We start from the raw sequence: 23,943 nt of genomic DNA, 5'->3' as shown, positions 1-23,943 counted from the left end.
TACTCTCTTCTGTTCTCTATTATTTTGGCATAGCAAAGTGCTACTATTTAAGTAGTATATATATATTCGTATAAGCTGAGATTTTCAGCCCATTTTTGGGGGGCTGAAAGTCCCCCTCTCGGCTTATGCTCGAGTCATACCCGGGGGTCGGCAGGGGAGGGGGAGCAGGGGCTGTCTAGTTATACTTACCTGCTCCGGCGCGGTCCCTGCTTCTTCCAGCTATGCATCTTCTTCCTGTATTGAGCGGTCACATGGCACCACCATAGGGGTGGAGCCGCATATTCATGACTGAAAATGAGCGGTAACTGTGACAGCTCAATACAGGAAGAAGATGCAGCGTCGGGAGAAGCAGGGACCGCGCCGGAGCAGGTAAGTATACGGGAGCGCTGCGCGATATTTACCTGCGGCTCCGTCTCCAGCGTCCTCTAGCTGTGACGCTCAGGTCAGAGGGCGCTGTGACGTTGTCAGTGCGCGCCCTCTGCTGAGCGTCAGTGCTGGAGACGGAGCTGCACGAGGAGCAGGTAAATATTGAAAGCGCCGACGTCCTGAGCGAAGAGAGGTGAGTATGTGATTTTTTTTTTTTTATTGCAGCAGCAGCAGTATTCTATATGGCACAGGTTTCTATGGGGCAATAATCAACGGTGCAGAGCATTCCATATGGCACAGCTTTATAAGGAGCATCTATGGGGCCATAATGAACGGTGCAGAGCAATATGTATGGGGCACAGCTTTATAAGGAGCATCTATGGGGCCATAATCAACGGTGCAGAGCAATATATATGGGGCACAACTTTATGTGGAGCATCTATGGGGCCATAATGAACGGTGCAGAGCATTCTATATGGGGCAGCTTTATGTGGAGCATCTATGGGGCCATAATCAACGGTGCAGAGCAATATGTATGGGGCACAGCTTTCTAAGGAGCATCTATGGGGCCATAATGAACGATATGGAGAATTATATGGGGCACAGCTTTATATGGAGCATCTTATGGGGCAATAATGAACGGTATGGAGCATCTATTTTTTATTTTTGAAATTCACCGGTAGCTGCTACATTTTCCACCCTAGGCTTATACTCGAGTCAATAAGTTTTCCAAGTTTTTTTGTGGCAGAATTAGGGGGGTTGGCTTATACTCGGGTCGGCTTATACTCGAGTATATACGGTATGTAAAAAAAAAAATATATATATATATATATATATATATATATAATTATTTTATTATTATATACCCCTCATACCTGTGTTTTTTGCACTTACTCATCTTTCTATAGGTGAAGAAACACTGCGATAATGCAAAAATGCAGCAGTTTTCCAATTCAGTCAGCATAAAACAAACAAAATAAAACTGTTTCCATGAGATTTCTGAAATCTCATGACTTTTGCTGGTACTGGAAAACATAGCTTAATTTGCATTAAAAAAGTAGCAAAAACAAACATTGCTAAGGTAGCCGTAGGCCTATTGTGCTTTTAATTTCAAACCATAAACACAAAAAAACAAAGTATGTGTTTTCCACAGCTAATTGAAAAAAAGCATATACTGCTATGAATTGGATCGTTTTAATATTGACTTCTATTGAGGGGGAAAAAGCATACAGTAATTCTGGATGGACGATACATTTTCTATTTGGTCAAAAAGCAGAATCCAAACAAGTGCTGTTATGGTTGATTTCTGTTTTCTAATTAATATTTAACTATAGTAGTTAGTGGCAAAGATCAAACTTTATAGGCAGCCAGTGCATACCTCAGCTTTATAGCAAAATATGGTGTACCCATAGCCTAAAATGCACCCCTCTAAAAAAAAAAAAAAAAAAAAAAAAAAAAAATTGAGCTTATAGTAGTAATAAACATGAACAATAAAATTAAAAGCCATCAGACATGACTTACAGTATGTGTGTATCTATCTATAAAATAATAATAATAATAAAAATAATAATAATAATCTTTATTTTTATATAGCTTTATTTTTATATTCCGCAGCGCTTTACATTTTTGCACACATTATCATCACTGTCCCCGATGGGGCTCACAATCTAAATTCCCTATCAGTATGTCTTTGGAATGTGGGAGGAAACCGGAGTGCCCGGAGGAAACCCACGCAAACACGGAGAGAACATACAAACTCTTTGCAGATGTTGTCCTTGGCGGGGTTTGAACCCAGGACTCCAGCGCTGCAAGGCTACTGTGCTAACCACTGCGCCACCGTGCCACTCGTATCTTCTATATATATAATTGTCTAAGGGTTTTTCTGTCTGTCTGTCCTGGAAATCCCGCGTCTCTGATTTGTCGAGGCCGCCAGGGCTCGACCAATCAGCGACGGGCACAGCATGGCGACGATGATGTCATAAAGGTTGCCTCGACCAATCAGCGACGGGCACAGCGACGATGATGTCATAATGGTTGCCATGACGACGATGATGTCATAAAGGTTGCCTCGATCAATCAGCGACGGACACAGTCTGCCGCGAATTCTGGAATCATCATTGTCCATATACTACGGGGACATGCATATTCTAGAATACCAATCTAGTATGTATATATGTGTGTGTGTGTGTATATATATATATATATATATATATATATATATATATATATATATATATATATATATATATATATATATATATATATATATATATATATATATACTAAAACCTAAAGTACCGTGGGCCTAATTATTAAAAAAAAAAATTCAATGGAGCCAGCGGATTAACAGGTGTCTCTATTAGCAACCAGTCCAGCTTGCAGTTTCCCAGTCCAGGTTGCAACGTGAAGGCTAAAGGCATTATCCCATTTGGATAACAGAGGGGCCCTCCTGTTAGTTATCGCCTTTCCTCTTTCTCTTAAAGATATCAATCAGCCGTATTTATATATTATGGTACAGGCAGGTGAAGCTGGCAGTGCCATTACTTGGAGTAAAATGTTATATTCTACTGGAATGGGTACCAAATAAAATATGGTTGATCTGTTCTTAACTACTTTTGAAAGATAGGAGACAAAAAAAGCGCAAATAGGGTCTTATCCCCAGGATTGTTCTTAATCAATTGTGAGAGAACTGCTCACCTGGTAGTACACAGTACAAGCGTGTAGTTGTCAGCTGCTGCAGATCCACAGGTCGGCGTTGCGACCTCTCAGAACCGTTATAATAAATGAAATGTGGATTACATCTGCGCTGCTGCGACAAATAATAGATCCAGATATACTGTTAGGGTGTTCGGGTGGTTTATTCAACGCGTTTCGAAGCTCAAAGGCTTCTTCTTCAGGAAGTTTCCACACAAAGATAACTACTTTGGATGTTAGGGAGACTTCCCAAGCTTCTGTATATAACATCCATGTACATTGCTTCCTATTATAAAAAAAAAAAAAACTATATCCTTCCATTCTGCGTGTATACGTTTTTTTGTACATTGCCTAGACCTAACGTAATTACAGTTTTCTTTGTCCTGCAGAATGACAGCTTTATTGCAAATTTGATTCCAATACATTGTTTTACCTTGCATAGAGGAATATTTTTGTTTTTATGTGTGACTAATAAAAATTGTTTTGTAGATGAATCACAAGGTGAAAAAGCAAAACAGAGCATCAGGTCAAAGTGCATAGAATATCTTGACCGAGCAGAACAGCTGAAAGCCTACCTGAAGAAAAGTGAAAAGGCGCCCCCGAAACCAGTAAAGGAAGGAGCTCCTCGAGCTGAAGAGAAAGGGTTTGTGTTTGTTTGAAATCTTTTCTCAAGATGTCTACAGTTTATATGAAGTTAGGACACAGATGTCGCCATTGGTTGTGATTGTGTTTTGAGAGGAGTTGTAGTTTTGAATTCCACCATTTCTGATCTTTTTATCCACTGTTAATTGATGTGAAGTTCCTCTGTATCCATAAATAGTCCGGAGCATGTATTTATATTTGTAGCAACAATGACACAGAACTGTATTGAATACTGCAGTTTCTGGAGAACAACTCTTTAACGAGCAGGAGCACTTTGTACAGTATATCAGTGGTTTATACAGGAGGAACTGAGCAGTGTCTTTTGCAGCCCAATACATTTCTGTATAATTGGCAGGGTCTGATATCAGAATGTTTATTTGCGAGTAGATCTTGGCACCCTAAGTCAGTGGTGCATTATTGGTGTCGTCCTTATAATAGATATGAAGAACTAGTGGTAAGGTGGCATGACCCATGTGCCGTGTGTTTTTTTTTTTTTTTTCCCATGACTACATTTCTTGTAAGGTTGGTCTGATATGCTGTATTGTATTCCTCTGGTTCCATTCCGTTAGTGCTACATTAAATTGCTAGCCATACATATGACATCCGTCATTGAAATGCTTGTTTAACTGACAGCATCTCTCGCCCAACCTTCTGGTCTATGTGGCTCATGTGTTTTCATCAAGAAGAGCGGAGAAAGTAGCTCCCATACAGGATGGACAGGAGGTTATCATTTGGAGCACAGATGTTGGGAAAGATGGGTTCAGTGACCCATCCAATGTCGGCAGCTTGTGTCAGGTGTTGTGGCAACCTTATGCTGTATATAGTTTAGTACACAAGCAATGAGTGTGCTGTGTCTTGCTGCATTGAAAAGTACTTCTGAAAACTGCAGCATTACTAAAACATTTGCATGAATCTTAAAAAAAAAAAAAAAAAAAAAAGGACCACATAATACATTACAATAACATTTATTGGCATCTTAGGTCCGATTATGTTGCCAGTGTCATAGTATGTTTTATTGATCCTTGAATACAACTACCATATTTTTTTGGACTATGAGATGCACCTTACCATAAGACGCACCCCAGGTTTATGATGAAAACTTCCCTGTTGCTGTAAAGTGGATGGGGCATTATCACTCATTTTAATGTACTAGAATAGAATAGGGAGGTAAAAAATCCATTGTTATTGTCTCTTTTCAGAGTGTAACACTGTAGCCAGCTCACTGTATATAATCATAATATTCAGCGCTGGCTAATAATAAGTTCACTTCAGCAACTACTGCCTCACTTTCAGCTATAGCAGTCAATAATAAGATCCCCTACCCCTGGCCAATTATATTTTATACATAATAAATAAAGACTGATTATAAGCACATACCGCTCTTCTGCATAAAAATGTGCACACTAATTACCACATTTTGCAGTTTTGCTGTAAGGGTACCTTCACACTGAACAACAAGATAACGATAGCGATCCGTGACGTTGCAGCGTCCTGGATAGCGATATTGTTGTGTTTGACACGCAGCAGCGATCTGGATCCTGCTGTGACATCGCTGGTCAGAGCTAGAAGCCCGGAACTTTATTTCGTCGCTGGATCACCCGCTGACATCGCTGGATCGGCTTGTGTGACGCCGATCCAGCGATGTGTTCACTGGTAACCAGGGTAAATATTGGGTTACTAAGCGCAGGGCCGCGCTTAGTAACCTGATGTTTACCCTGGTTACCATTGTAAATGTAAAAAAAAAAACAAAAACACATACTTACATTCCGGTGCCTGTCACGTCCCCGGCGTCCGCTTCCCTGCACTCCTCCTGCATCCTGTGTCAGCGCCGGCCGGCCGCAAAGCAGAGCACAGCGGTGACGTCACCGCTCTGCTTTACGGCCGGCGCTTACACAGGATGTAGGAGGAGTGCAGGGAAGCGGACGCCGGGGACGTGACAGGCACCGGAATGTAAGTATGTGTTTTGTTTTTTTTTTACATTTACAATGGTAACCAGGGTAAACATCGGGTTACTAAGCGCGGCCCTGCTCTTAGTAACCCGATGTTTACCCTGGTTACCCGGGGACTTCGGCATCGTTGGTCGCTGGAGAGCTGTCTGTGTGACAGCTCTCCAGCGACCACACAAGGACTTTCCAACGATCACGGCCAGGTCGCATCGCTGGTCGTGATCGTTGGAAAGTTGCTGAGTGTGACGGTACCTTAAGAATTGCTCCTGTGGAAGTTCCTTCAGTTGCTCAGCCTTTGCAGCCTCCATTCAGTTCCCGGTAGCTTCCTCTTGTACTGAATCGGTTACATAACTCCTTGTTAGACAGGAGAAGAGAGGGCAGTTCTCTCTGTGATCTGGAAGGATGCTGTGTCAGCAATTTTCTCCATCACAGGAAGCGGTCTACGGACTGTAAAATGCACACATTTTTTAACATGAGTTAATTTTTTTTTTTTTTAAATGAATCTTCTAGTCTGAAATATAAAGTATTTACAGTTTAATCACTTTACACATGTCTCACTTATTTAGAAATGAAAGTGATGATGGAGATTCAGAGGACCCAGAAAAAAAGAAAATGCAGAGCCAACTTCAAGGTAAGTATGGGCTCTTTCATTGTCAGAATTAGGCTAGTGTTAGAGCACTGTATTTTATCTTATCTGGGAGAATCTGTCTGATTATAGGGCAGCACAGTAGCTCAGTTGTTAGCACTACAGCTGTGCATTTCTGGGATTCTGTGTTCAAATCCCACCATGGACCTCATCTGCAAGGAGTTGGTATGTTCTCCCCATGTTTGCATGGGTTTCCTCCGGGTTCTCCAGTTTCCTCCGACACTCAAAAAACATACTGACTGTGAATCTAGATATTGAGCCCTGATGGCGATCGTGCCAATAATATCTTTAAGTGCTGTGGAATTAATGGCTCTATATAAGGGAGTAAAATAAATAAATTATACTAATCACACTGATTAGAGTGTGATTTGATTTTTCTCAAATGGCCCCAGTGGTGTTCAACATTTTTATAAATGATCTAGATAAGGGAACTGAAGGTAAACTAATGAAATTTGCAGAAGATGCAAAGCTAGGATGGGTAGCTATACACTAGAGAAGAGAGAGGATTCAGAAGGATCTAGATATGCTAGAGCAATGGGAAGCGACTAATAGAATGGTATTTAACGGAGAAATGCAAGATTCTACATCTGGGGAAAAAAAACGAAAGTTACATCTGTAGAATGGGAGGAATAGAACTAAGCAACACTGTGAAAAACACTTTGGTATACTAATATATCACAGACAGCACATGAGTCAACAGTGTGATTCAGCAGCTAAAAAGGCAAATACAGTTCTAAGATGTATTAGGAAAAGCATAGAGTCTAGAACACGAAAAAGTAATTATCCCACCTTACTCCTCCTTGGTTAGGCCTCATCTGGAATACTGTGTCCAGTTTTTGGCATCACATTTTAAATAAGACATTGAAAAACTGGTGCAAGTTCAGAGAAGAGCTACCAGGATGGTGAGCGGACTGCAAAGTATATCCTACGAGGAACGGTTAAAGGATCTGGGAATGTTTAGCTTGCAAAAAAAGCAGGTTGAAGACCCTTAATAGCTGTCTACAAATATCTGAAGGGATGTCACGGTGTAGAGGGATCAACCTTATTCTCTTTTGCACATGGAAACACAAGAAGCAATGGAATGAAACTGAAAGGGAGAAGATACAGATTAGATATTAGCAAAAAGTTTTTGACAGTGAGGGTGATTGAGTGGAAAAGGCTGCCACGAGACGAGAAGTGGTGAGTTCTCCTCCAATGGAAGTCTTCAAACAGAGGCTGGACAGATATGTCTAAGATGGTTTAGTGAATCCTGACTTGGACATGATGACCCTGGAGGATCCTTCCAACTCTGACATTCTATGATTCTATGAGGTGAAGATGGGTAAAAAAAATTCTCAATCTTCTCCATTGTCAGTCTTTGAAAATCAGACTGCACTCGGATGCCATCCAAGTGTAGTCTAATTTTTTTCTATCGACATATTGACTTGCAATCCGATTGAATCCAACTTGGGTATGATGCATTTTGTTTCCTTGGTCAGAGGAAAAAATGAGATGTGCACGGCCCCATAGAATAGCATTGGTCTGAGTGTGATCCATGGTTTTGTCGGATTGCACATGGACCGCATATTAAAAGTAAATTTTTAATTTGGTGGTTAAAGCTCGGTTGATTTCTATACTATTCAAAAATATCTTTCCATTTTAAATCAGCAAATTGATCAAGTTTATGAAACGGGTGCCCTTGAACAACACCTGACTAAAACTGAATTATTTGTGCTCCCATGATTCGTATTGTTTGTGCTCCTGACATTTTTATTTTTTATTTTATGAACATAAAAATTTGTATATTTATTGCTTTCCTTGACCTTTGCCGGTTTATTTTACAATTGTTATAATGCGGGTGTCCATTTATGTGCAGGCGCTATTGTCATGGAAAAACCAAACGTGAAGTGGAATGATGTTGCTGGACTGGAAGGTGCCAAAGAGGCACTGAAAGAAGCTGTAATTTTACCAATCAAATTTCCTCATTTGTTTACAGGTAAACAGATTGATACCAACACTAGTTCATTTTCATGACATTTTAGTTGAAATTCCTCTTAAGCTGGTTCACACATGAGCTCCACTAGTTCCATACATGATGCTTTGTTAGGTAGTGTTAGGGTATGTGCACACGTTGCGTTTTTGCTGTGTGTTTCTTTTTTTTTTTAATGCAAGTTTTAAGCTACATTTTACAGTACCAGCAAAGTATGGAAATCTTATACACAGTTTGTTTGGTTTTTTTTTTTTTTTTTTTTTTCCTTCTGATTTGAAAAACTGCTGCTTTTTTGCAAACTGCAGCATGTAATTTTTATTTCAGCGTATTTGTCATTTATTTTTTCACCCATGGGAAACCCATTGCATTTTTTTTTGCACTTACCGTATATACTCCAGTATAAGCCGACCCGAGTATAAGCCCCCCCCCCCTAGTTTTGCCACAAAAAACTGGGAAAACTTAATGACTCGAGTATAAGCCTAGGGTGGGAAATGCAGCAGCTACCGGTAATTGTCAAAAGTAAAAATAGATACCAATAAAAGTAAAATTAATTGAGACATCAGTAGGTTAAGTGTTTTTGAATATCCATATTGAATCAGGAGCCCCATATAATGCTCCATAAAGTTAACGATGGCCCCATAAGATGCTTCATATTAAAATATGCGCCATATAATCCTGCATAAAGGTTAATAAGTAAGATGCTCCATAGACACATTTGCCTAATATAATGCTGCACAAACCTTGATTATGGCCCCATAAGATGCTCCATACAGACACTTGCCCCGTATAGTGCTGCACAAACGTTATGGCCCCATATAGTGCTGCACAAACGTTATGGCCCCACAAGATGCTTCATACAGACACTTGCCCCATTTGCTGTTGCTGCAATAAGAAAAGAAAAATCACATACTCACCTCTCCGTCGCTCAGGCCCCCGACACTTTCAATATTCACCTGACTTGTTCCGGCGCCGCTCCATCTTCTTCACCGTCTTTTGCACTAACGTTCAGGCAGATGGCGCGCACTAACCACATCACCACACCCTCTGACCTGAGCGTCACTACAGAAGACGCTGAAGACGGAGCTGGGAGCAGGTGAATATCGCGCAGCGCTCCCCCCTCCCCATTATACTCACCTGCTCCTAGCGCTGTGCAATCCATGGCTCCCCGGCGCCGCAGCTTCTTCCTGTACTGAGTGGTCACTGTTTACGCTCACCACAGTAATGAATATGCGGATAAATTATTCACTAGATAAATTGTTCTTGTATCTTGTCCAGGCAAGAGAACTCCCTGGCGAGGAATACTTCTTTTTGGACCACCAGGAACAGGGAAGTCTTACTTGGCTAAGGCTGTGGCTACAGAGGCAAACAACTCCACATTCTTTTCAATATCTTCCTCAGATCTGGTTTCCAAATGGCTGGGAGAAAGTGAAAAGTGAGTAAAACTAATCATCTCTATCTACTCCAAATAGGTATTAACATTTTTTTCATGAGGATTTCATCATATATTCCATCTGTATTTCTGGATAAAAAGGGGCCAAAAATGCCTGCTATTGCTGTAAATGGGGAATTCAATAATTGACATGTCAGTGGGTAGCAATATGTGTATTGAACAATGGGTTAACCACTTGTGGCAGTTTAGATTGAAAATCCATGGCATAAGCTAGAATATCAGCTTTTACATTTTGCAATGGATTTGATGCAACTACACATTGTGTTTTTCCTTGATGTGGAAAACCCGCACTTCTTAAAGGGAATCTGTCGCTAGGTTTTTGCTATGTAATTTGAGCAGCACGATGTAGAGTCTGAGACACTGATCCCAGTGATGTCACTTACTGGGCTACTTGTCATTTTGATACAATCAGTTTTCACTGCTGTAGATCTAGCAATATCAGAAGGCTGAGCCCTTTAATTGGCAGCTTTTCTGTGTACACAAAGCTACTAATCAATGAGGTGGGTATGGAGTTACACAGCACTTGACTAGGAGGCACAAGACACCTAGTCCTGTAATGATAATCTCTTGCTGATAAAACACTGATTTTTATAGACACAACAACACAGTCTACTAACTGACACATCGCTGGAATCAGGGTCTCTGTCTCTACGTTATGCTGATCTCTGATTACGTGGTAAAACCTGCTGACCCTTTAACCCTTTTTTATATGCAATAATTGCACGAACACACTGCAGCTCTTGTGTGCACACAGTGATGTTACGCGTTACACACTTCTGACAACTTTTTTGAGTGATCAGGGAGAATCGCACTCATTTTTATTTTATTTTTTAAAGAAAAAAATCTGTGTGGACAGATATATCCTTATAATTTAGAGTCCCATGTTAAAAAGGATTTGTTGTAAGGATTTATGCTTTACATTGCTGATTTATTGAGCCTGATGTGTTTTTCAGGTTAGTGAAGAATTTATTTCAGCTCGCCAGGGAACACAAGCCTTCAATCATCTTCATTGATGAAATTGATTCACTTTGTGGCTCCAGAAGTGAGAATGAAAGTGAGGCCGCCCGGAGGATTAAAACTGAATTCTTGGTCCAGATGCAAGGCAAGAGATGTTCATCAAGATTTACCGTTTTTCAGTAGGAATTGAAGAAACAGTGGCTAATTTTCATTACTCAATTTTTTTAAATTTTTTTAGGTGTTGGTGTTGACAATGAAGGTATTTTAGTACTTGGAGCCACAAATATACCCTGGGTGTTGGATTCTGCAATTAGGAGACGGTATGCTATCTTTTTTTTTTTTAAACCGTGATTTTGAACTAATGTCCACGTGATACTGGATATGACGTGTAAACTACTAATCCATAGGGCAAAATGAAGGAAGGAAGACTGACAATTGCAGTTATTTTTGGGGTGCAACCAAGAAGGTTCACAGTGAATACGGTTAAGCAAAATGATTAATAGTAAAATTTCACTAACTGTTTGAAAAATTGATTTTATTTTATCAGTTACAAAACTTATAAAATATGATTATATAGCCTCACACTTATAAAATATGCTTATGGAACGCCCGCTAGGACCATGGGGTACTCGGGTTGGGTCCGGTGGTCCTTAAAGGGGGGTGGTCATGGTGGCAGGGACCCGGTCCATTGCCTTGGACGTCCAAGTTAAAGGGAAGGCCTTTAAAGGGGATGGTGTGTAAGAAAATAATGACTGTTCATGACACCGCCTGTGGTATTCGGTCAGCAGAAGCAGGGATGGTATGGCTTCCCACAAGTGAAGCTTAGTCCCCAGGACTCCCGGTGTAATGGATAAAGATGACAAATGGTGTAGTACCGGAAAGAATTGTAGGACACAAGGTTGCAGTCTCTTTACCTTTTACTGATGCATTCACGGTCCAAGACACAGGTTACAGGTTATCTTGGGATCCAGGCAGCCTGGAAGCGATTTTAGAATCCCCTTTTCCAGGTGGGGTTGGAAGCCTTCCTTACTGTGCTGTAGTGTGCGTCCCTTGCTGTCTGAGGCTTCACACAAGGTCCTTTCTCTGTGTCCTATATGTAGAACAGTAACCGCATGGCAGGCAACGCAAGCCTTTTTACAGGTGTCCCTACTTGCGGCGACTCCAGGCTCTATATCCTGATGTGCCTTCGGGTGTAGTGGTGGACAGGCGACTTGAAACCTCCTGCCCTCCGGTTTCTGCTGTAGGGCATACAGTGCCACACAGCCTTGGACTCCCAAGTGTCCGGTTCCTGCGCTTCAGGGTGGAGGGAGCTCAGTCACAGCTCCCCTCCTGCTCCTCACATCTCCTTTGCTCCTTACGTCTCCTTTGCTCCTTCTCCCCTCACTGTGACAGACTCCTCTGTGACAGACTCCTCTGTGACAGACTCCTCTGTGACAGACTCCTCTGTGACAGACTCCTCTGTGACAGACTCCTCTGTGACAGACTCCTCTGTGACAGACTCCTCTGTGACAGACTCCTCTGTGACAGACTCCTCTGTGACAGACTCCTCTGTGACAGACTCCTCTGTGACAGACTCCTCTGTGACAGACTCCTCTGTGACAGACTCCTCTGTGACAGACTCCTCTGTGACAGACTCCTCTGTGACAGACTCCTCTGTGACAGACTCCTCTGTGACAGACTCCTCTGTGACAGACTCCTCTGTGACAGACTCCTCTGTGACAGACTCCTCTGTGACAGACTCCTCTGTGACAGACTCCTCTGTGACAGACTCCTCTGTGACAGACTCCTCTGTGACAGACTCCTCTGTGACAGACTCCTCCCCCAGCCAAAATATATCTAGGGAAGCTCCCCAGAAACCGGGTCTAGAGCTCCCCCTTCTGGCCTGGAGTCAGAAAATGCTGAATGTACGTGATGCCTGTTAAAGGGATCCTCCTCGCTTCCAGGCATGGAATCGCCCTCAACGAGAGGCAGGCAATACCGCTGTGGTACCCGGACTCCTGGGGTGCCACACTTATATAGCCTCACACTTACAAAATATGCTTTTATAGCCTCACACATATCTTGTCCTGATCAATAATTATATGCTCTATTAATTTCAGTGGTAAACACTGTAAATAAAGATGAAAATAAAACATAAGTTCAAATCTCACCACTTTTCCCTCAATAAAAATATATATTTTTAAAACTACACATTTGGAATCGCTGCATTCAGAAAAGTCCAATCTATCAAAATAAAAAAAATAATAATTCACCCCATCGGTAAACACCGTAAACAGAAAAAAATGAAGAATGCCAAAATTAACTTTTTTGGCCATTGCAATACCACAAAAAATGATGCAACAAGTGATAAATACGTTATATCTATCTCAAAATGGAATAAATACAAGCGTTGTCTGACCCACAGGAAATAAGCAGTCATTGAGTTCCATCGGCCGAAAAATGAGAACGTTATGGGTCACCGAAAATGGTGACATAATCACCCCCCCAAATTTTTTTCATTTTTTTTTTTTTTTGCAAACTTCGGGGGGCGGTTATTGTCGTAACGGGAGTTAAAAGGCCATTGCTACCTCCAGTCACTGCTTAAACTAAAATAGCCAAACGGGGTATTCTGTTTGTGTAATTTCCATTCACTTTTTCATTCACCTGCCTGCTTCAGCCTGCCTGGCTCTTTTTTTTTTTTTTTGTTCATAGACAGATATTTCTTTCTAAGCCACGAATTTCTGAGATTGAATTACCCCTTAAAGCAAAAATTGGCTCAATCCTTCAATAGTTAAATTAAACCTGAACAAACACATAAGAATCAAGTGTGATAACTGTACAATAACTGGGCACATTGTAAGGCAGGCAGAAGGATTTTATGTGCTCATACTGTGATGATGCAATGATTGTGTTTGTGCAATTTGCTAAATGATCTTTCTCATTCTCCAGATTTGAAAAGCGAATTTATATCCCTTTACCGGAAGCACATGCCCGGACTGATATGTTTAAACTCCATCTTGGAACAACTCCACACAGTCTTACGGATGCAGACTTCAGAGATCTTGGAAAAAGAACAAATGGGTATTCTGGTGCAGACATTAGCATCATTGTACGGGATGCCTTAATGCAACCAGTCAGAAAAGTTCAGTCCGCTACCCACTTTAAAAAGGTATGCTTCTGTTCATTTTATAATTAATTATTATTACTATTATTATTCATAACCACCTCTTGCTTTTAACTTCAGCCGTCTGCTTCAGGGAAGTCTGCTTCTGTGCCGATTCCCTAAGTTTTCCCCTTCTCATGATTGTAGATAGCGTTGTGTGCTGTCAATTTTAACCAACTTTGCACCGGACATGCCACATTAATCTTTTCACTGCCCTATTAATCCTTCTCTGTCCTACATCACCAGGTTTACAGTATTTAATGTCTGCTCAGCTCTATATTCCAGCCATCGGCTATGCTAGCTAATTATTTGACACTTAACATCAATATGTATTTGCTGCTGTTTTGTGTTGTCCAGGCCTTACAATGGCCTTTTACTGGCCTCATAAGCTTAGAGCAGGGATTGTCAAACTCAAATACACAGAGGGACAAAATTAAAAGCTTGGACAAAGTCGCAGGCCAATCTTGATATTTATTGAAAAAATGTCTACAATTGAGGAAGTTTTCCCCGTCAAAACGATTAACTTCTTCATATGGAAAAAAAACTTATCCCAGAAATAAAGTACATTTTAATTAACAGACCTTAAAATAAAATGTTGGAATAAAATGTTATGTAAGAGCAGTAAAAATTGTATGGCCCGATATCCTAACTTAAATATGTAATATCAAAGGATAAAAAACCTTGAATAAAACGTTAAAGTATGATGCAAATATAAGTTCCCCCAAGGTGTCATACCATCAGTGAATTCCTGCACAGTTCCTCTCCACATGCACAGTATGATGACCCTACTGTACCCCCTCCCTCAATACCACCAACAAAGAATGGCTACCTCATTACAGTATTATTCTCCAACTGTAATCCCCAGACAGCTCTCCATACAGTAAAAAGGCTAAAAAAAAAAGTGCTCCGTGTAGTATAATGGGCCCACAGTGCTCCATACAGTATAATAGCCCACACATTAAAAACAAAAAAAAAATACTCCCTTCTGGCACTTCCCTCACTGCTCCAGTCTCTTCATGGAGTCTCAGATCTTTTGCACATCTCGGTATATCAGGCACATTGTAATGATGTCATCGCCCCGCTGATATTATTAGACATCAGATGGAGAGGGAGCATCAGCTGACGCTCCTTCATCTATTATTGCTTTTAACTCTGTTGGCCTCTGAGATGCCGATATAGTTGAGTGTGATGCCAATTTGGCCCGCGGGCCAGAGTTTGTTCCATGAATCCTTTATTAATAGAAGAAAGCTCTAAGCCATATATGTCAAAGTAAGATCTAATGTCCAATAAAGAAACATGTTCTGTGTATTGCTGCAGGTATGTTTTGTGCGCATTTGTTTGTGTAGGATTTCATTTTTATTTATTTTCAACATTAACAGGTTCAAGGTAAATCCCCACTCGATCCTAATGTTATTTGCAATGATTTACTTACTCCATGTTCTCCCGGGGATCCTAACGCGATAGAAATGACATGGGTGGACGTTCCTGGAAATAAGTTATTGGAGTCAGTTGTAAGCATGGTAAGTTCTATTTAGCACCTGTCCATATGGTAAGTTACATACAAGTGTACCACCAGTTTGAAGGCAGACCAGCTCATATTGTGTGAACGACACTCGGTAATATCTTTTTTTTCAAGGAGGAATGATTCACAACAAACCAGAGGTTAGACAAGTTCAAGAACATCTGTACTGCACTCTGTTTTTCGTCAACTGACTTCTAGTGCAAATATAGAGCCAGTAGCAGAAGAAAGTTTGCTGATCAGTTTTGTTTGTTTTTTTTGAGACCAGGCAACCAACTGACCATCTCTGACAAAATGTCTGTAGTGACTAGTTTTTGGACACTCAATAAAATTTTATTTTTTGTGCAAAAGTTATTTATTCCCCCTTCTAATTTTTTGATTGATCTACCCATGTCAAGGCTTATTTTTTTGCAGGATACGTTGCAGTTTTGAATAACACTACTCGTTTTTATTTACAACATGCTGATAATGGGATCAAGATTCCAAGTGGGGTCAAATTGGAAAAAATGTCAGCATTCTTGGGGGATTTGTTTTTACCATATTCACTGCATGGTAAAAATAACCTGAAAACCTTACTAAACGTGGAACAAAGTTGTTAGTCCAATATCTATAGTAATGTTTTTGGGGGTTTTTTATTTTTGTTTTACTACCAACGAAAAATTAGCTACGGTCACCATATTCTGAGGGACATAACTTTTAGCTTATAAAGTTGTTTGAGGGGCATGTTGTTGTTTTTCTTGTTGCTATTTGATGTCCAGAATTTTTTTTTCTCATGTTTTTTAATTTTGCTGTGGGAGGGAAAGCAGGGTAATTTTCCACTTTTTTTTTTTTTATTATTATTATTTTTTTTAATCTTCATATTTCTCTGCTAGTCCCAGGCTGCCATAATAACCCATCAGCATCCAGAGATCACGCCATGGAGAGGGGAATGATTGACATAGGAAAATACTCTCCATTTTCTTCCTTCTCCCCGCACACATTCACAACTTTTAACCATTGTCACAGTTGACTGTTGTGATTGCAGCGTGTTCTCCTTGGTGCCGTCAAAATTATAAAGCTAATACATCACACTTTATGGAGCTGCTGAGCCCCCCTTCATATAGTGATGTTGCAGTTCTGCTATTCATTTATGCTGTGCATATCCAAGGAGTTGAAGGGGTAGTCCAAAACTAATGTTCGTTTTGATCCTAAATGTCTTAATGTAATACCGTAATTTATTTTCTAATCTACTTTAATTTAAAAACTCACTACCATTCCCTCACTACTTTAACTGCTTTATTTTTATTTTTTAACTTCCGATTTGATGGCATTTCATTTAACAATCCACAGTGCTTGTTGGTATACTTGAACGAGATGTCATCAGGAGAAGGGAACTACGTTTACTGCCGCAGATGCTTTCCCCACCTTGAAACAAAGCGTTTTCAGGGGCTGTGCTAGTCTTCTCTATTGAGCATGCATTTGTTTGTCAATTCGTATGCTCAATAGTTCCATGTGCGACACTGCTTTTTCGATGCTCAGTGATGGTGTGCTCCCTCGCCGGCTCTTACGATAAGTGATGAAATGCCCAAGAGCATTGGGAAAGAGCTGGAATGGCAGAGACCAGCCCAACCCCCCAGTCTGTTTTGGAGTATGGGGCTGGTCTTTGCGGTCCATGTTTGCCTCAATATCTCCTTTATGGTATGTGCACGCGTTCAGGATTTCTTGCAGAAATTTCCTGACAAAAAACGGACATTTCTGCAAGAAATCCGCATGCGTTTTTTTGCGCGTTTTTATGCATTTTTTGCAAGTTTTTTTTTTTTTTCAGCCATTCAGGATTAATAACATTAGTTTCAAACTACACCTTTATCTGTCATCAGCAGCTACCTAATGTATATGCTGTTCTCTTTAGTAATAACACTTTAGAGCAAATGTCACCCAAATCTGCGTGTAGTCTCAAGAATCTGAACGTCTTCCTTCTGGTCTGCCATCTAATAGTTATGATTGCCAGGATTTCTTTAGTCCATTTATCAAATTTTAATATGCATCTTATATTAATATAGTTTGTTTAATTGCAGTTGTTCAAAAGACAACTCTATTTCACATTTGCCGATCTCTAAATCCAGCCTTGGGGGGGAAGGTGGGGTAAGGGAACTCTTTCTGAATATATACACCTCTTTTATTTTCAGCCTGACATGCTTAGGTCACAAGCTAACACGAAACCTACTGTAAATGATCAGGATTTGGAGAAATTAAAGAAATTCACAGAAGACTTCGGACAGGAAGGTTAAGCAGACTGAAAACAAAAGAAATGCAAGGTTGCCTTCAATAGCTTTTCCTATAATAGATATTCCTATTTGTTATGGCACTACAAAATGATTTGCCAGAAACTGTTCTCCCAAGTGATACTCTATGAACTGATCTTCTGTATTCTTCTGAATCCTCTTATACACCATGTATGGCAGACAATAAGCCAAACATTAGGACTTCTGTATGTAGTCTTCAGACAATACCTTAAGGCTTTCTATAGCAAGCCCAGCTTTTGTATATTTGGAACGCATTATACTGTAAAAGGATCCTGTCCGTTCAGCTGGTGGAGACAATTGGCACTTTTTAAAAGTTTAAATTTTACTCAACTTACTAATTTTGTTGTTTTTTTTTTGTGTTGATAAGCAGACAAGTTTGATTTTGTGCACTCATTCCATTATTTAAGTACCATTTGTTAACAAATACCGTAACTGCAATATTTAAGTATTCTGTAGAATCTGGATTTTTTTCTAAGATTTATCAAATTTAAAAAATACTTCTTATTTTTCCCAAATCTCCTTAGAATTTTGTATTTTTTTGAAAATACAATAATATATGAATGTATATACTTTGTGAAAGTTACTCCTTATAGTCTTGGAAAAGTAGCTGCTTAGCTTGTTATACAGTTTGTGTGTGTGTATTTTTTTTTTACATTTCCAAGTATATACTACAGTCAATCACATGCCATAATAATTACTGTGGTTTCACTGTCTAATTGGAAAAGGTATTTTACAATAGTCATCCCCACCTCCATATAAAATTTCGAAAGAACATTCCCCGTTAAACTAAAGAGTAATTCAGGTATCTATCGTGTGGTATCATGCACCTGTCCTACTCATCAGAATGGTACATGTGCATACAAACATGTAGATATCTGTAGACATGATGTCATCAGTGCCGCTCATTTCTTAATTTGGAAATGAATGGCTCTGGACTAAATTTTTAATTGCAATTCCTATAGTGGTACTTGATGGGATTTTGTTGGGTGAAAGGGATTCATATTTTCTATACTGTAGATGCCTTGCTTAAATCCTCAACATAAAGCGAATAATTATGAACACAGTAAATTTATGAATTCCGCAACATGACTGTATTTGGCAGGTTTGAAATATTAAATGACACTGTGCCTTGTAAGTAAGCAGTAAAAAAAAAAAAATTACAAAGCATTTGTTCCTTGGCTTTGTCTTATTTCATCAGTCTCCTGTTGCAATACTATTAACAAGCATGTTAACAAATGGATGTATACTGTTTTTTTTTTTTGTTTTGTTTTGTTTTTTTGTTTTTCTTTTGTGGCACTTATGGCAGTGGGATATTTTTATTTTTTTATTTTTTTTGTGTCCATTCTTTTATGTGCTGTTTATACATGGAATCATATGGCTGCTGAGTCTTCTTGTACACTCAATAAAAATCTATTCTATTCTTTTCTGGACATGTGTATTTATTTTTCATTTGTATACAGAAATGTTAACCCCGTTGGTGATCTAGCCAATTTTGACCTCAATGACCAGGCAAAATTTTTGAAATCTGACCAGTGTCACTTTATGTAGTGATGGAACGCTTCAACGGATCCCACTGATTCTGAGATTTTGTTTTTTGGTCACACATTGTACTTCATAATGATGGTAACATTTGTTCCATTTAACTTGTTTATTTGTAAAAATATCGGAAACTTGCGAAAATTTAGCAATTTTCAAACTTTTACTGTATAAGCCTAGGCACCTAATTTTGCAACGGAAAACTGGGTAAGCTTAATGACTTGAATATAAGCCGGGTATGTATTGTCCCCTAAATCCCTGCTATGCGTGGCTCCCCCTGTTGTATGCATGGCTCGGCTCTCCCTGCCCCATCTTGTATGCATGGCTCGGCTCTCCCCATCCTTTCATGCATGGCTCGGCTCCCCCGTCCCATCCTTGCATGCATGGCTCTGCTCCTTCACCCGCCGCTCAAACCCCCTTCCCCCCCCCCCCCCCGTAATACTCACCCTCCACGTCCCTGCATCTCCATCGTCCTGATGCGGCAGCTCTTCCTGTGCTGAGCGGTAACGTGGTACCGCTCATTAAGGTAATGAATATGCGCTCCACGCCTATGGGAGTGGAGACGCTGGTATATTCATTACCTTAATGAGCGGTACCTCGTGACCGCTAAGTACAAGAAGCGCTGCAGCATCAGGACAACGGAGATGCAGGGACGTTCAGCGACAGCGCAAGGAGGGTGAGTATTATGTCACAGCAGTTGGCTCCTGCTGCTGCTCCACCACTTCCCTCCCCTGCTGGCTTTCTGGACAGTGACTCGTGTATAAGCCGAGAGGGGGCGTGTTCAGCACAAAAATGTACTGAAAATCTCAGCTTATACACGAGTACCGGTATATTCGGTAATTCTTATGCTCTTAAACTAGTTATGTTACACAAAATAGATTATAAATTACATTTACCATATGTCTGCTTTACATCTGCATCATTTTTTTTAAACACATTTTTTGTTTGTTAGGAAGTTAAAAGGGTTATAAGTTGATCAGAAATTTCTCATTTTACGCATTTGAAGTGAATTTGGGGGGCCTATATGGCAGAAAATACCCAAAAGTGACACCATTCTAAAAACTACACACCTCCAAAGTACTCAAAACCATGATCAAGAAGTTAATTAACCCTTCAGGTGCTTCACAGGAAATAAGGCAATGTGGAAGGGAAAAATTAACATTTTACTTTTTTCACAAATTTTAGTTTAGCCCCAAATTATTTATTTTCACAATGTTAACAGGAGAAAACAGACCCCAAAACGTGTTGTGTAATTTCTCATGAATAGGCAGATACCCAATGTGGGGAAAAACTCCTGTTTGGATGTATAGCAGGGCCAGGAAGGGAAGTAGCATCATTTGACTTTTGGAACACAAAAATGCCTGGAAACTAGCAGAATGCCTGGAAATGAGCGGAATGCCATGTTGCATTTGGAGAGCCTCTGATGTGCCTAAATAGTGGAAACACCACCAAACATGACCCCATTTTGGAAATTGGACCCCTCAAGGAATTTATCGAGATGTGTGGTGAGCACCTTGAAACCCCCAAGTTCTTCACTGAAGTTTTATAATGTAGAGCCATGAACAAAAAAAAAATCACATTTCCAGGACGTCTTTCCTGACTGCACCATGGAGGTCGTCCTTCTTATCCTTTCAGGGACAGGAAACGCGAGGTTAAAAAGTTCTACCCACCCTCACGCTTCAATGTTTTTCCTGTCCCTGTGAGGTTATGCACGAGATGAAGACTCATTACCTTCAGAAGTGGACACCTGGGGCTCAGCTTCTCCTTCCCCCTGTCAAGCGGTCTGCGGCCGGCACCAACTGAAGGGCGATTCCCCCACTTTAACCAAACTAGCAGTGCTCCTGGTTCACGAGCAGCTTCCCTCCTGTGGGGGGCTCTCTGCTCCAGAGCCTGCCACCAGAACGCCGAGAAATCCGGTGTATGTGAACCGTGTCCAGAGGTGCATTTCTGCTGACGTCATCCAGGTGCGCACTTCCTGTTAAAGCCACGACTCTTTGTGCAAAGGGAAATCTGCATGAAGGCAAGGTAATATAAGCTAATTCCGTCTATGAGGGCTTGGTAAGTTGGAAGCTGTGCATGGAATGGAGGATGCAGGCCATTCAGATGCCACATCAGAGCAGACCCTGGTGCATGTGAGTATTGGGAGTAAGAATTGCTACTATGGGAGTTTGTTACACTTAGTGTCCCCATATTGTGTATTTTGGGATGGGAGCCTATGAAACATCTGAACATAAAAAGGAAGGTAGGAAAGATTTAAGGAAACCTAGACAATGTGCCATCTGCAGTGTTAAATTACATGGAGCATGTGGGAAACAGTTGTGTGTAGGCTGCAATTCCAAGATCGGCAAGGGCGAGCAGTCCTCTTTTCTCACTGACATGAGATCTACGATTAGAGAGGAAGTACAGGCTTCTAGCTCTCATCTCGTTCCACCACATACATCTCAACTTGGTCCCCGTGCTAAAAGCCTAAGATGGGAAATGGAGTTATGTTCAGGAGAGGATGTACAGTCTCTCGCGTCGGCTCAGGATGAAGTGGGAGAGATGGCTTCAGACCCCCCCCCCCCCCCGACCTTCCCTTTCCCCAACACACAAACACACACACGAGATTAAAAAAAATACTACTCTGATAATACAGATGAATTCCTGCAAGCGTTCAGGAACACCATGCAGGTGGAGGAGTCTCAGAAACATTCTATTCAGGATGAGATGTTTCGGGGCTTAAAGTCTTAGGAGAATAGTTTTCCCGATGAATAATCACATCTGTCCCATGATTATGGGAGCATGTGGAAAACAGGCTAGTTATACTCTGAGACTTTAGGACCCATCTACCCTTTGAGCTGGTGGACATAAAACCCTGAGAGGAGATCCCGAAAATAGATTTCCCAGTAGCAAAGGTTGCTAAAAAGACTTAAATCCCATTTGAGGACTCTTCAAGTCTCAGGGAGACTATGGACAAGAAGGCCGATGGCCTACTGAAAAGCGCCAAGGAAGCAGCAGCTATAATGAGAGCGAACATAGCTGCGACTTCAGTCGCCAAATCCATGCATCTGTGGATTGACGACTTAGAGGGTCATTTGAGGAATAAGGCTCCTAGGGTTGACCTGCCTGTACTAGATAAAATATTAAAGAAAGCATCAAACAGCACGAAAGGGTTCCCGGAAGATCGGGCCAGGAGATTTCAGCCCTTTCATAGGTCCATCCTCTCCCAAAGGCAGGATTATAAAGGAAAAGGAAAGTTGGGCAGGTGAAGCTACCCCAAAGGAGGTAGGGGTAGAGGCTCCCTTTTTGGCTCAGGATCAGATATGGGGACGCAATGATGCCGTAAGAGTAGAGGGGTTCTCCGTTGGTTCATTGGGTTCTGGCAGGATTTATCCCTGGATCAGTGGGTTCTAAAAGAAATTTAATCCGGGTACATGATAGTACGAACCTTTCGGGTGGAAACTGGACAAAGTAACTGATTCCCAGCCGTTCTTTCCCCTATGTGATCAGACATACAGGACTTATTAAAAACCAGAGTAATAGCCTCAGTTCCTGGTGTATAAAGATTCTGGGGTCACTATTGAAGCCTATTCTCCATCAAAAAGCCCTCAGGCGAGTCCCGTACAATAACTTTAAGACCTCTAAACCGATGGGTAAGACCCAAAAAGTTCAGAATGGAGTGAATAAACTCAACCATTCCCCTGACAGACAAAATACTGGGGACGGATTCACCACTTCCAATTTAGTGTCTCCCCTTCCTTCTAGTCTTAGCCCCTCGGGTATTCACAAAGCTGGTGGAAATTGTGGCTTTCCTAAAGAAGAGAGGTATCATCATAGTCCCATACTTAGACAACATCCTATTAGTAGCCAGCTCAAGAGGGGAGCTTCTAGACCATCTGGAGGTCTTGATCTCTACACTACAGAAACTGGGTTGGATTATAAATTGGTAGAAATTGGTCCTGGTAGTTCTCTTGGACTCTCATCTAAGGGTTTCATTTTTACCGTCAGAAAAGAGAAGATCCGCAAAAGACAGGTTTCGCCTATTCTCAAGGAATTGTTCAATTAGGGGGGCAGTCAGAATTCTGGGGTTAATGACAGCCTGTATCCCCTTTGTTCGACAGTCCATTCTATTCAAGGGACCTTCAAAAGACCATTCTATCCACATGGAACAGACGGCAGCTAACTAGTGATGAGCGGATGACCTCCGAGTATTTATGACTGCTCGGAGATTTTGTTTTCATTGCGGCAGCTGAATGATTTACAGCTACTAGCCTGCTTGATTACATGTGGAGATTCTCTAGCAACCCCGACATGTACTCCGCCTGGCTAGTAGCTGTAAATCATTCAGCTGCCGCGATGAAAACTAAATCTCCGAGCAGTCATAAATACTCAGAGGTCACACGAGCAACGAGTACACTCGCTCATCACTACAGGTAACCTTAAATAAATGTACCTGTCTCTAGTGGTGAGGAGGTCTCTGAGCTAGTGGACCATTCCTCAAAACCTCTAAGTAGGTATCTCATGGATTTCCTCTCCATGCGTGATAATTACCATCGACATAAGTCAGTGAAGATGGGGGACCTTCCTGGAAGGGAAGTTTGTACAGGGAATCTGAAGTTCTGGACTAAATTTCTGGTGGCCAAACTATGGAAAGCTTTGTGCTGTATGGGAATTTCTGCAGTGGAGCCAATCTCTAGTCATACAGGCATGTCAAAATTCTGTTGGACAATGTAACAGTAACCTTTCTACACCACCACGTGGGGCCAAGACATCATATACTACAGGGTCTAGCCTCCGCCCCCTCTTTCTTTGGGC

General features: G+C 41.0%; 1 protein-coding gene across 1 annotated transcript in view; it reads left to right on the top strand.

Moving 5' to 3' along the window:
• The window catches only part of VPS4B (vacuolar protein sorting 4 homolog B), a 30,251-nt gene extending 11,208 nt beyond the window's left edge, over positions 1-19,043 (top strand). Inside the window, exons 3-11 of the mRNA XM_069730651.1 lie at positions 3,550-3,703; positions 6,215-6,279; positions 8,150-8,269; positions 9,539-9,695; positions 10,667-10,815; positions 10,909-10,990; positions 13,599-13,818; positions 15,192-15,332; positions 17,497-19,043. Coding sequence (XP_069586752.1) covers positions 3,550-3,703; positions 6,215-6,279; positions 8,150-8,269; positions 9,539-9,695; positions 10,667-10,815; positions 10,909-10,990; positions 13,599-13,818; positions 15,192-15,332; positions 17,497-17,598 — 1,190 coding nt within the window. The 3' untranslated portion in view covers positions 17,599-19,043. The remainder of the gene's footprint in view (positions 1-3,549; positions 3,704-6,214; positions 6,280-8,149; positions 8,270-9,538; positions 9,696-10,666; positions 10,816-10,908; positions 10,991-13,598; positions 13,819-15,191; positions 15,333-17,496) is intronic.
• Positions 19,044-23,943: the final 4,900 nt, after the last annotated feature.

The sequence above is a fragment of the Ranitomeya imitator genome, chromosome 6 (assembly GCF_032444005.1).
Source record: "Ranitomeya imitator isolate aRanImi1 chromosome 6, aRanImi1.pri, whole genome shotgun sequence".
Classification (NCBI taxonomy): Eukaryota; Metazoa; Chordata; class Amphibia; order Anura; family Dendrobatidae; genus Ranitomeya; species Ranitomeya imitator.
Note: the sequence above shows the minus strand (reverse complement) of the source record. Positions and strands in the feature narration are given on the sequence as shown.